This window comes from Galeopterus variegatus, unplaced genomic scaffold (assembly GCF_000696425.1).
Source record: "Galeopterus variegatus unplaced genomic scaffold, G_variegatus-3.0.2 Scaffold18583, whole genome shotgun sequence".
Classification (NCBI taxonomy): domain Eukaryota; kingdom Metazoa; phylum Chordata; class Mammalia; order Dermoptera; family Cynocephalidae; genus Galeopterus; species Galeopterus variegatus.
The window spans coordinates 1-12388 of record NW_007744694.1 but is presented as its reverse complement, the minus strand read 5'-3'; the positions used below and the strand labels follow the sequence as shown (position 1 = coordinate 12388).

Here is a 12388-nt window from a genome sequence, read left to right as displayed (position 1 = left end):
TAATATAACATTATAGCCTACATTTATATCTTCAGCCAAATCATGTATCATGTATCTTGTATATGAAGTGATGCAAATACCTCAGTAGAACTTGGGAAGCCTTTAACCTTGATCCTTACATATGCCCATATTATTTATAATTATTATTATTAATCTCTCTACCACGTTCTGTATCTGTGCTTGGGAATAAATATTGCATAATCCTTCTGTTTTGAAGCATGTACAACTAATTTCTTACACATTCGTTTTATATTTGCTTTCATATTTTAAATTAGATGCTGTTTTTTATATAATTTGCTTTTTAAGGAGATGCCTACATAGAAAAGTGCCAGCGGCTGGACTAAATGTTTCACTGCTGAACTAGTTCCTCAGGTATCCTGGCTCTGGAGATTGCTATGGGAGATTGGTTGACTGTTACAGATCCGAATCTGTCTTCAGGTAACCAAACCTAAAATAATTGCAAACTAATGCAGTAATTGTAAAGGTTAATTTTTTCAACAAAACTTTAAAATAATTACTACAAATATTGATGTGACTAGAGAGAGACATAAATAGTTGTAAAATAAAGGAGAGCTAAGAATGTGCCATAATTAGTGGGGTTAAATGGTTTGGATGGGTAATAGGTTACTTGGCCGCTATTATTTTTGAGGGAAATGAAGTTGAAATATATTCAGTGGCTACTTCAACCTGTTTCTCTGATTTCTTCCTTTAATCACATAAACTATATGTGGCATAGACAAGTGGGTTTTGTTCTGTTCTTTGTATAAACCTAAAGTACTATAAGTTAAGGTAGTATATTGCCACTTAACATGCCTCCTAGGAGCAGCACTTTATAGTTGTATCTTTTGGAGAAAAGTGTATAGTTTTCATATAAAAATGAAATCTTTGTCCCAATTTGAAAATTACTTTATATGTATATATATAAATATAATTTAAAATCTTCAGTAATGGGTTGGTTAGCTTTACATGTATTTTTATAAATTATTTATGTAAACCCTTTTATTGATTTTTTTCAGAAAGCAAAAATATCTCTCATAAATATAATTTAAAATCTTCAGTAATGGGTTGGTTAGCTTTACATGTATTTTTATAAATTACTTATGTAAACCCTTTTATTGATTTTTTTCAGAAAGCAAAAATATCTCTCAATATACCTCAGAAACAAAGATGTCTCCATCAAGTTTATACTCACAGCAAGTGCTATGTTCTTCAATACCTTTATCAAAAAATGTGCACAGCTTTTTCAGTGCCTTCTGCACAGAAGAGAATATTGAACAAAGTATTTCATACCTTGATCAGGTAACATGTTTTTTGAAAGAAGCAATAGCATAAATCATGTTATATAATGAAACATATCAAAGTTAGGAGAAAAACATTTGTCAAGCATAAGTATATTGTTATGTAGTGGCCTGAGACTTAGATTTGCAGAGAACCTTGGTGATCATCTACTCTCCATAGTTAACTTGTTTGTTTAGAGCAGCTTGGCCTCCCTATCACCCCAGGGAATCCTGCTGAGAGTCCTGCCCTCCTTTTATTGATACAGAAATGTAAGTGCCATGTTCCAGGGCACAGGTGATTGTAGAACAGAGGCTAAAAGAGCCTAGTTCTCTATAATTCTTTGTCCTTTGGGATATTTACTATTTTCTTATCCTGAGATATCAGCATAGTCTTCAATTTTTCTTAGAAAAGATTTCTTTTTTATTTCTTTACTAAGTTGTTAGATAACCAACTTTTTAAAAAATTGACTTATTTACTTTTAAAATTTTTAATTGATAAAAATTATAAATATCATGTACAAGATCTTTTGAAATATGTTTACACTGTGCAATGGCTCAATTGAGCTAATTAACATTTGTGTTACCTCTTTTTTGTGTGGTAAGAACATTTAAAATTTACTCTTTTAGCAATTTTCAAGAATGTAATACATTGTTATTAGCTGTAGTCCACAATATATTTGTTGCACAATAGATCTCTTGTACAGTAGATCTCTTGAACTTATTTCTCCCATCTGACTGAAACTTTATATCCTTTGACCAACATCTCCCCACATAACCAACTTTTAAGAAAACATTTTCTCCTACCAGGAACTCACTACCTTCGGTTTTCCTTCATTATATGAAGAATCCAAAGGTAAAGAGACAAAGAGAGAATTAAATATAGTTGCTGTTTTAAACTGTATGAATGAGCTACTTGTACTTCAGCGGAAGAACCTTATAGCTCAGGAAAATGTGGAAACACAGAATCTGAAACTGGGAAGTGATATGGATCATCTACAGAACTGCTATGCAAAACTTAAGGTAGAAATTGTGTATCAATCTGTATTTCAATGCCATCTTATATAATTCAGTACTATAAATTTTCATTGGATTTATCAGACATATTTTAGGGTTAATTTTTTATTTTTGGTGGCTGGCCGGTACAGGGATGTTGGTGTTATAAGGCTGCACTCTAATCAACTGAGCTAAGTGGCCAGCCCTAGGGTTAATTTTTAAAAGCTCTAGGTTTTGGTTTTTTTTTTAACTGGTAAGGGAAAGTGAACTTAATTTGTGCAAGTCAGTCATACTGCTTTCTAATATCTATATTGAAGGCATTAATTTTATGAACTGTTTAGTGACTTGCCAAATCTATAGAAAGTTAGATTAGGAAATATTTATGTCTGAGGAAAATAAAATAAGGATTAACCCACACCATCTAATCTTTCTTAATAAAGTAGGTACTTAATTTAAAATAGTCTTATTGCGAGAGGCTGCATCAGTTAATTCCAAGAAAAATATTCTTGAAGCATCTGTGCTGAAGGAGCTAAAGCTCAATAATGAAGCCAGGCCAGATAACTTCTAACTCTCAGAAGTCCCTGGGGCTCTAGAAAAGACCATAGAAAAATGTTTTGGAAATTTGTTTGTTTCTCTGAAAAAAAGGAAATATTTTTCACAGGGCCATTAAAATGTAGAACATTTGTTGTTGATTTCTGGTTTTCTTCCTTTACTTTCTTTTGTGTTTTCCTTTTTTAAAATATTTGTGGAGAAGGAACGAGGTGTTCAAAAATCATGGTGTAGTAGGGACTTATATTATGGTTGTATATTATTAAGAATGTCTTATAATCAATCTAAGCCAAATTTTTTTCTAAATATACTAGTCTGTATTGGGTTCCCTTATTTGTAAAAAGCAAAGCCTTTGCATTTGCATACTCTCAGAAAATGAACTTTTTGTTTTTCATCTGTTGGTCCGTGCTTCTTTACTTTTCCTTATTTTTCTTCCTGTATATCCTCTCCCCACCCATCCCCTCCAAGAATATGTAACAACAATGAAAAACAAACACAATAACCTGCTCAGAATCTTGAATCTCTGAGCTCTGTGAGAGAATAGTAGGATCTCTCTGTATAATATTTGAGTATCTTCTAGTAGGGAGTATGCTATAAATGAGTGGCATAGAGTTGGTCTATATGTGAACACTGGAAACATTTGGGGCTTGATTTAGAGAAGCATCTTAGCTCCTCAGTAACACCTGCCCCTATCAGCCTGTCACTGTCTAATGCTATCTTATGTTGTCTTCAGCTCATATACAATGGTAAACAGTATGTTTTCTCTTTAATAATGTTTTTAGGTTTTTGTACATCCTATAATACCTGTGGGATAGAGATTAGCCATTTATGTGTCTTGGCTAACTGGGGAACTGTGGTGGGCTGGAGGAGATAGTTATTACCTCCCAGGCTTATAAAAAGGCTATGAGTTGTAGATACTACTTTAATCCAGATCAGAAAGACCTATGGAAAGCCTTATGAATTAGGCTGATCCACAGTTGTAAAGCTAGAACATGGTGTTTTTATATCTGGGCCCTCCTTGCCACGGGTCTAGTGAATAATTATAATGATGTTGGTAACTTGGGGCTACTGAGCCTTTCCTTTAAGGAGTAGTCATTTATTAGGACTACCCAGAGCACATTGTTTTTTCCAGGATGTCTTCTGAAACAGTATTTGACCTGGGGCAGAATCTATTATTTTGTGCCAACTGTGGAGAGATATGTGTATTCGGTATGAAAAGTCACCGATCTATCCTCTAAACATTTCGAGATCTACCAAATGATACATTTAAATTGTTGAACAAAATTTATTGAGTATTTATGTGCCTAGGAACTGGGTCTCAAAGATGAGTGAAACCCCAGTCCTGCTTACAAGGAGATTTCAGTCTAGTGGAAGGAGACACATTGAACCGTAATTCCTTGCATCATTAATTATTCTTAGTGTAGGAGGTAAGAGAAGGCTCCACTGAGAGGAAACACTTGGTCTGAGATTTGAAGAATGAGTAGAAGTTTGCAAATGTTTGGAAAAGACATTTTAGACAGAGCGTATAACTTGTATAAAAGCATGAAGACATGAGAGAGTATTGCCCTTTCAGGGAACCGCAGGTGGCTCTGTAGGGGCGAGAGCATATAGTATATGATGAAGAGTGATAAGAGGTGAGGCTGGAGCCCAGGCTCCAGGTGATAGGAAAGGCATTGTACAGAAACAGGGAGGAGCTGTAAACAGAAGGAAGACATTGTGTAAATATTTGCATTTGGGATAGAGGTAGGGGGCTGAAAAAGCCTGGTGACAAGGATACCTGTTAGCAAGCCTACACCGGGTTTTGGACTTGAACTGGGTTGTGCCAATGGGGATAGTAGGTAAGAGTAAGATTTGAAGAAAACTTAAGAGGTCGAATGGGTAGGAGTTTATGAAAAATTGAATTTGGGGAATAAAGTCATGAATTTAAGATACCATCCAGGTCTCTGTCTTGAGTTAGTGAGGATGTTGGTGTGATTCACTGAGGTAAAGGAAGGAAGGGTATGTGCAGATATGCAGAAGTGATGCTGAGTTCAGGTAAAGTGTTGATAATCACTCTGAGTGAATCTAATTTGGCAAATATGGCTATCAACGAGCCCACTACCTTTAATTAAGCCATGCCAAACGGCCTGACATGATAGGAAGTTTTATACACTCCAAAGAAGAGGGTGCCAAAATTTCTGACAACTTTAGAGTTATCTGAGTTATCCTCCTAAATTTTCTGTATCTTCTCGATATCCATTGTTATAGTGATTGTGCAAGTTGTTATTTATGGTCAGTTATGACATAACTTGAATGGCTTTTGTATTTTATGAAGATATGAGTATTTAAAAAATGTTCTAGATGAGTGGCCTCATGCAGAGTTTGGCACAGTTCCTCAGGCAGTGTGTGGATGGATTGAAAATGAGCATCTTATCCCATATCGATTCTGGTGTTGCTTCCATTCCTCTCTGGAAAATACTGCCTGCAGGGGAGAAGCGGTGTCGTGCTATATGTAGTCCCACCCTTTTTGACCTGAAGTGTTGCCACTTTGCTTGGCTGCCCACCTTCTTCAGACTTAGCTCTGAATCACTTTTGGCTCTTTCTCAAAGCTAAATCAAATGCACTCTCAAAGAATGGTGATGTTCCTATACCTGAGGAGGTCTTCAAGTGTGTGCTCTAGAAATGTTAAAAAGTATTTAAAATTTTTTTGGAGGTTTTGGTGGTGGGCTACAATAATCAACCACATTGTATATCGACAAAATAAAATTAAAAGGAAAAAAATTTTTTTTCATATGTTCAGTGGCAACATCACATCACTGGAATAAGTGAAGGGCTTTTCAGAGAACCACTTTGAAATTCTTTTGTATATATATAAAAAATTTGGTATTTATTTAAATTAAATAAAATTTGATATTTAAATTTAAATAGGGCTGGCCAGTTAGCTCAGTTGGTTCAAGTGCAGTGTTGTAATACCAAGGTCAAGTGTTTGGATCCCCTTACTGGCCAGCTGCCAAAAAAAAAAATTGACATACCAGCTGCCCAAAAAATAAATAAGTAAATTTCAATAAATTTTGTGATTTTATGGTATCAAGCTTTATAATAATTGCTTTAAATAAACTTTTTATATGCTATTAAACTTTAATTTTATTAACAAACACCAGTATGTATAACTTCTTGTTACTGACCCTTTAAGAATTGTTCTGAATCTTATGTTGTTCTGAATCCTATGTTAATTTTAATCAAAACTGCATATGGATGTTTTAGGAACAGCTAGAAACTTCCAGGAGGGAAATGATTGGGCTTCAGGAAAGAGACAGGCAGTTACAGTGCAAGAATAGAAATTTACATCAGCTACTGAAAAATGAGAAAGATGAGGTAAGTTGTGAGTTATTGCTGATGTGAATTTTGTTTTTTTGTCATCTGCGACGACCACAAGAGCTACTTCACTGTAAAACAGAAAGAACCATTTATTCATCCTGCATCAAACTGGTATGGTGGAATCAGCTACTGAAAAATGAGAAAGATGAGGTAAGTTGTGAGTTATTGCTGATGTGAATTTTGGTTTTTTGTCATCTGCGACGACCACAAGAGCTACTTCACTGTAAAACAGAAAGAACCATTTATTCATCCTGCATCAAACTGGTATGGTGGGCCTCTGTGTACAATATTGTATCATATTTAACTGAGAGATCAGGAATGCTCCCCGCCACAGCCCTCCAGCCCCTGCCCCCAGTGGATCCATTTACCAGTTCATAGCTGGTAACAACCAGTGTCCTGTACTGTTCTTCCTGAACTCACGTTCACTGTCACTTTTTCTCAGAGGTGAGGTTGCTTTAAACTCAGATCTTTTATTCTCTACTGTACCTGTACTTAATGCCTAACATCCTCCTCCTTGCGCTGTCTTAAATATTGACGTTGTTCAGTCACACACTTACTTGATTAAATGGGCATAGGAGCGATTCACATTAAAAATCTCATTTGTAGTAAACACTTAACCAAAAAAACTCATTTCTGGGGCAAAAAATTTCATAATTTTAATTTTTGCTGTAGTGGTTATTTAGTATTTGGACCTATAGAGTTAATGCATTTGAAAATATTTTTTAATTTATGTAAGAAGAAACCATTATGTTTTTATTGCTCTGCAGTATGGTCTCTGATTAGTAAGTGGGTAATTAAGTATCAATTGCAGGGTTGCTTATACATATTTCCTTGAGTTATTTCACAGAAAATTTTGACTTGATCTGTTGATTACACTTAAATGGTTTGAATATAGGTCATCTTTGATAGTGATTAAGTTAATCATGTTAATCACTAACAGGGATTGAGAATGGCTATGTAGAGTAGAACATACTTCCTATCAAGAGCTGCCTGAGATGCCATAGTAGATATAAACTTTGAATAGCAGTGCCTGGCACAGTAGGTGCTCAGCAAGTGTTTGAACTGGATTCTATCTGCTGCTTGGACTTATTCTTATTTGAGAACTGTTTTTGATCAGAGAAAAATGAGCCTGTTTACCTACTGTCATGTGCCACTTGATAATTCACCTTGTCATCACAGATTGATAAAATAATTGCAAGTCAGTAGTATAAGGAAGTCTAAAAACAATCACATAAATTCTGTTTGTTTCAGACAAAGGTTTAATCATTTTAATACTTCCGTAAGAGTTTCTGGTTTCTAAATTATCAGAGTTCGTATGTAAAGTAAAAGGTATACAAGATAATTTAGAAAGTTAGCACCTTTGGAAATTTTAGAATTAAAAAAAAACTTTATGTGATTCATTTAATGGTATTTTTAAAAGTTATTTCCACTGGTTACAGAGAAAGAAGAAGCATTCTAGAATTATAAAACTATTCTTCAGGGAAATGAATACTAGACTTCTTTTTGCTTTTGAATTTGTAAATTTTAACTAGGTTTAGCAATCCTAAGGGGACTCATTTGATGGAAAATGCTCTTTTCAGGTACAAAAATTACAAAATATCATTGCAAGTCGAGCTACTCAATATAATCATGATATGAAGAGAAAAGAACGTGAATATAATAAACTAAAGGAACGTCTGCATCAACTTGTTATGAACAAGAAGGATAAAAAAATAGGTAAGCAGTTGGCTAAGATACAGTAAAGGGCATAAATAAGCTGTTATGCTAAGAAATGTAAAGGGACTGATTACAATAACTCATGTTATTTTCATGCTTTATACAATTGATTTCTAGATGATGTATGTCATATAAGCTTGAAATTGAGACAACTGGGTAGTGAAAAGTCATTTTGCTTTGCTTCATTAGTTGCATAATTTTTTAACATGGCAAGTGTAAGATTAATCCATAGAGAAAAACTAAGCCAGAGGACACTCTAATCTTCCATAGCAAAGAACTGATGATACAAAAATCAGAAGTATCTGAGTATCAAAAGAAATATGATTTTAGAGTTAACTTCATAAAATTATTCATCAGACCAAATCGCTCATTATCAATTTGAGTTCTTTTAAATAAGTTTAGCTGTGTGTTTTTGAAACAGGTAGTCAAAAGAATGGACTGTGAAAGTTATGCCCATGTGTGTATCTAAGGTATACTTTTTTCTAGTATTAGTCTTTTGAAAACTTTAATTTACAACTGCTTCATCAAGTATGTTTATAATTTCAAGTAAATAGTATAGATTAAAAAGTAAAACTACACATATACAAAAGTCGAGCTGCGTACAATTTTGGCTGGCCTGGTATAATTAAGGAAACAGGAAGTCTGTGCCTAATTTATTGAAGAGTGGTTTCCAAGTGGATTATAGGCTGTCCTCTAACCTATATTATACAGTGATACCCCTAAACTGTGTTTCCTAAACTGAACTTGAACTTGGCATACAGCAGCTGATGAGCAGATGTTTCAGGCTGTCACATGGGTCTGCCTGCTCTTAGCAAGCGGTTCAGTGTTGACTGCACCACTGTCATCCTGTACAGCAGAGCCGTTGCAGGTATTCAAATATTTTATTTTAAAGATTATTGAAAAATAGAAAATGGAGGTGCAATAATAAGCAATTAAGACAAGGTTGGAAATCAAGTACTCTGAGTTAATAAATCTTATTCATTTGGACACTCATTAGTTTTTAAGGTTGGTTAGCCTCATGTTCACTCATGAAGGAAAGAACAAAATTAAAGAGCAGGATGAAATGCTGGAAGTATAAAATGTAACATTTAAGCTAGAGAAATTTATTAAATATTTAACTTGGAGACAAAGCCCTTCTATTATAGTTGGTCCCAATTTATGATGGTCCAACTTACAATTTTTTGATTTGACGATGGTGCAAAACTATTGTGTTTTTCACTTTCGGTACAGTATTCAGTAAATTACATGAGGTATTTAACACTTTATTATAAAATAGGCTTTGTGTTAGGTGATTCTGCCCAAGTGTAGGCTAATGTAAGTGTTCTGAGCGTGTTTATGGTAGATGAGTCTAAGCTATGATGTTTGGTAGGTTATGTGTATTAAATACATTCTTGGCTTACAATATTTTCAAACTTGCGATGGAGTTATTGGGACTTAACCCTATTTTAAGTTGAGGAGAATCTGTATAGGGGTTTTGCTGTTTCCTGTTTCAAACCCAATTGAAAGTGACATTTTTATAGTGACTTCATTAGCTCTAAAATTACAATTACTTACTCTCATCTTATTTCATTCTTACACCAGATGCTTCCATTCCCACCTGTGGCAGAAGGGACGTTACTAGTGTCAGCGGCCTTGACTCCTTTGATAATGATAATGATGATGATAGGGCTTGGAAACTTCTTCTGTAAAGGTGCAGATAGTAAATATTTTTGGCTGTGTGAAGTCTATAGTCTTTTGTTGCACCTACTTATCTCTGCCATTTTAGGAAAAACCTTGCCATAGACAATATGTAAACAAATGGATTTGGCTGTCTTCCAGTAAACCTTTGTTTACAATATCAGGCAACTGGCCTGAAGGCAGTAGTTTGCCAACCCCAGATAACAAAATTAATAATGATAATAAAATAACATTTATTAAGGACTTACTGTGTGCCAGATACTGTGTTCATCTCTCTGTGTTAAGTGCATTCAACCTTCACAGCAACTCTTTGGTAGATATTCCCATTGTATTGCTGATCAAACAGATTTAGCAGTTAAAGTAACTTGCTGGGATCTCTGTGTTTACACGTGGTGGAACTAGAACTTTAAATTAGGGCTGTTTGAGACCAAATCCTAACCTATATAACAGGTTGACTTATGTCCCTAATGTTTATAGAGTACATTAGAATTTTAAACACTTAATACATATGGTAAGAATTGGTTTTGTTTTGTGTGTTCATGTTTGTAGCTATGGATGTTTTAAATTATGTGGGGAGAGCTGATGGAAAAAGAGGCTCCTGGAGGACTGGTAAAACTGAAGCCAGGTAAAGTCCAATTTCAATTGATAAATTTAATCAGACTTTTCTTTTTATACTGCATTTCATACTGACAGTTTCTTTCTTAGGAATGAAGATGAAATGTATAAAATTCTCTTGAATGATTATGAATATCGCCAGAAACAAATCCTGATAGAAAATGCTGAACTTAAGAAGGTTCTTCAGCAGATGAAAAAGGAGATGATTTCTCTTCTTTCTCCCCAAAAGAAGAAACCTAGAGAAAGAGTGGATGATAGTACAGGAACTGTAAGTGGCTCTTTCCTGTCTAATACAGTCTTTGATTGCTAATTAGAACAATTAAAATACTAGATAGGTGTTCTCAAGGGGGAAACTATTAGTATTTTGAACAGGATACTCACTGCTGGCTACCCCAGCCACTGTGATGACCAAAGAAGTGTCCCTATGTGTTTCCAGACACACCCTGAGAAATGATGGAGATGATTTTTCTGGGGACTTAATTCATGGCAGCCACTATGATAAACACTTTATAAGCATCGTCTTATTTTATTCTTGAAAGGATGCACGGATGAAGGAGGCATGCGAGACCCGGGCTGACAGTTCACCAGAGAAGTTCCGCTTTATTCAAGGACTGCGCGTATATTTATAGGGAGCTGCGTTCCGGGTTTGGATAGGAGGTGGACGGGGCGGTAGCTGATTGGACAGGGTTGGGCGGGAGGTGGGCTTTGACCTGTGACTGGTTGAGGTTTGGCACCGGCAGGCTTGTTTACTGCGGAGAAGAACCCGGAAGGGTGCCATATTGCCAGGGAGTGCCATCCCCCTCCCCCTCTGCTTGAGTGCCCACGGTATCCCTACATTCCTCCCTTTTTCCTCTGTTGTGGGAATGGGTCGTCGTAATCTTCAAGCTACTTCCTGCTGGACGGGGGTGTAGTAGGGGAAGAGGAATTGGGAGGAGATAGGAGACCTTCTATTAGGCCCCAAAGAAGAGTAGAATATACAGTAATTTCAAGGGGGGAGAACTCTAGAAATGTTCCCTGAAGCCACAGGTCGGTTATTTGTTGAGTCCAGTGTGTGTAGGAGGCTGTAGGGGAGAGCATCCAGGCGTTCGCAGCCAAAACCTCCAGGAACAGGGACCAGTGGTGATGTAGATCCATTTAATAGCGGGTTAGCCAATCCGATGAAGAGCGGACAGGGTCTTCCGTGGCCAGCAGTTGGTAATTCCTGAGTAAAAGCTGGTTGAAAGTCTGGTTAGAGATTTTACCAATTTGAGACTGGATGAACTTTATAATGCAGGGTAAAAAAAGACAGGTTATGAGTATTATGGTTACGGGCCCTAATATTGGCCATATCCAGGTGAGAAGTGAGCCTTGGAAAAAAGAGGAGAAAGGATCAGGGCGGTTAGCTCGGAGGTCTGAGGCTAGGTTGGTGAGTTTGACAATATTGGTTTCTACTAGCCCCGATTGATTGATATAATAGCAACATTCTTCCTGGAGGAAGATGCAAGTGCCGCCCTTTTCTGCCATGAGGAGGTCTAGTGCTCGGTTTTGTAAGGTAGCTTTAGCTAGGGAGGTGATTTGTCTTTGTAAGGCAGATAGAGATTCAGCTGTGGAGGTGAGGGCCTTTTGTAGTTTGTTATTAATGTCCTTTACCGCCCATAGAGTATGTCCCAAGGCCCCTCCCGACAGGCTGGTTACAACAATTGATGTTGTTAAGGACATTCCCACTAGGACTGAGAGAAAGGCGGCTCGACGCTGTCTTGGGAGTGGATGGAAAAGGTGAAAAAGTTCTGCGCGGGAATAGAAAGTTAGTTAGTTGGGAATAGAAACTAGTTAGACAGTAACTAGGTAGCAGGGGACGGAGGTATTAGGAAAGATAAAAGTGGAAAGGGTTCCGTTACACCAAAAAAAGGTGCCCAGTGGGGATGTTGTGTGGCTTGTGATGGTGGAATTTTTAGTGCAATAAAATTAAGAATGGGGTGAGGGGGTGGATGATCCCAGAAAACAGTGATAGGACACTAAAGTGTGGTTGGGGGTGTTATCGGGGTCCCATAGAGGAACATTGGGAAGGCTGAGGGGTGTAGAGGAGGAGTTGGAAGGGAGTGAGGTAATGTTTACAGGGACAGCAGCCAGAAGTGGGCGCAGCAAAGATGCACAAAGGAAACAATCGTTAGGAGGGGTGGAGTTGAAGAAAGTCCGGTTAAGGAAGATAACAGTTTCAGAAATAA

General features: G+C 36.5%; 1 protein-coding gene across 1 annotated transcript; it reads left to right on the top strand.

Annotated features, from left to right (window-relative positions):
- Window positions 1-301: 301 nt before the first annotated feature.
- LOC103582940 (afadin- and alpha-actinin-binding protein) lies at window positions 302-10709 on the top strand. The gene is made up of 7 exons (XM_008564397.1): window positions 302-438; window positions 1130-1299; window positions 2085-2297; window positions 6063-6173; window positions 7757-7892; window positions 10119-10194; window positions 10275-10709. The coding sequence occupies exons 1-7, from the start codon at window positions 396-398 to the stop codon at window positions 10492-10494; spliced, it is 969 nt and encodes a 322-aa protein (XP_008562619.1). The 5' UTR covers window positions 302-395; the 3' UTR covers window positions 10495-10709.
- Window positions 10710-12388: the final 1679 nt, after the last annotated feature.

Excerpts from the sequence above, each read along its gene's own strand:
- LOC103582940 (XM_008564397.1), top strand. The coding sequence starts at position 396 with ATGGGAGATTGGTTGACTGTTACAGATCCGAATCTGTCTTCAG. Across the intron at positions 439-1,129 it reads AGATCCGAATCTGTCTTCAG|AAAGCAAAAATATCTCTCAA; the intron begins GTAACCAAACCT and ends GATTTTTTTCAG. Across the intron at positions 2,298-6,062 it reads ACTGCTATGCAAAACTTAAG|GAACAGCTAGAAACTTCCAG; the intron begins GTAGAAATTGTG and ends TGGATGTTTTAG.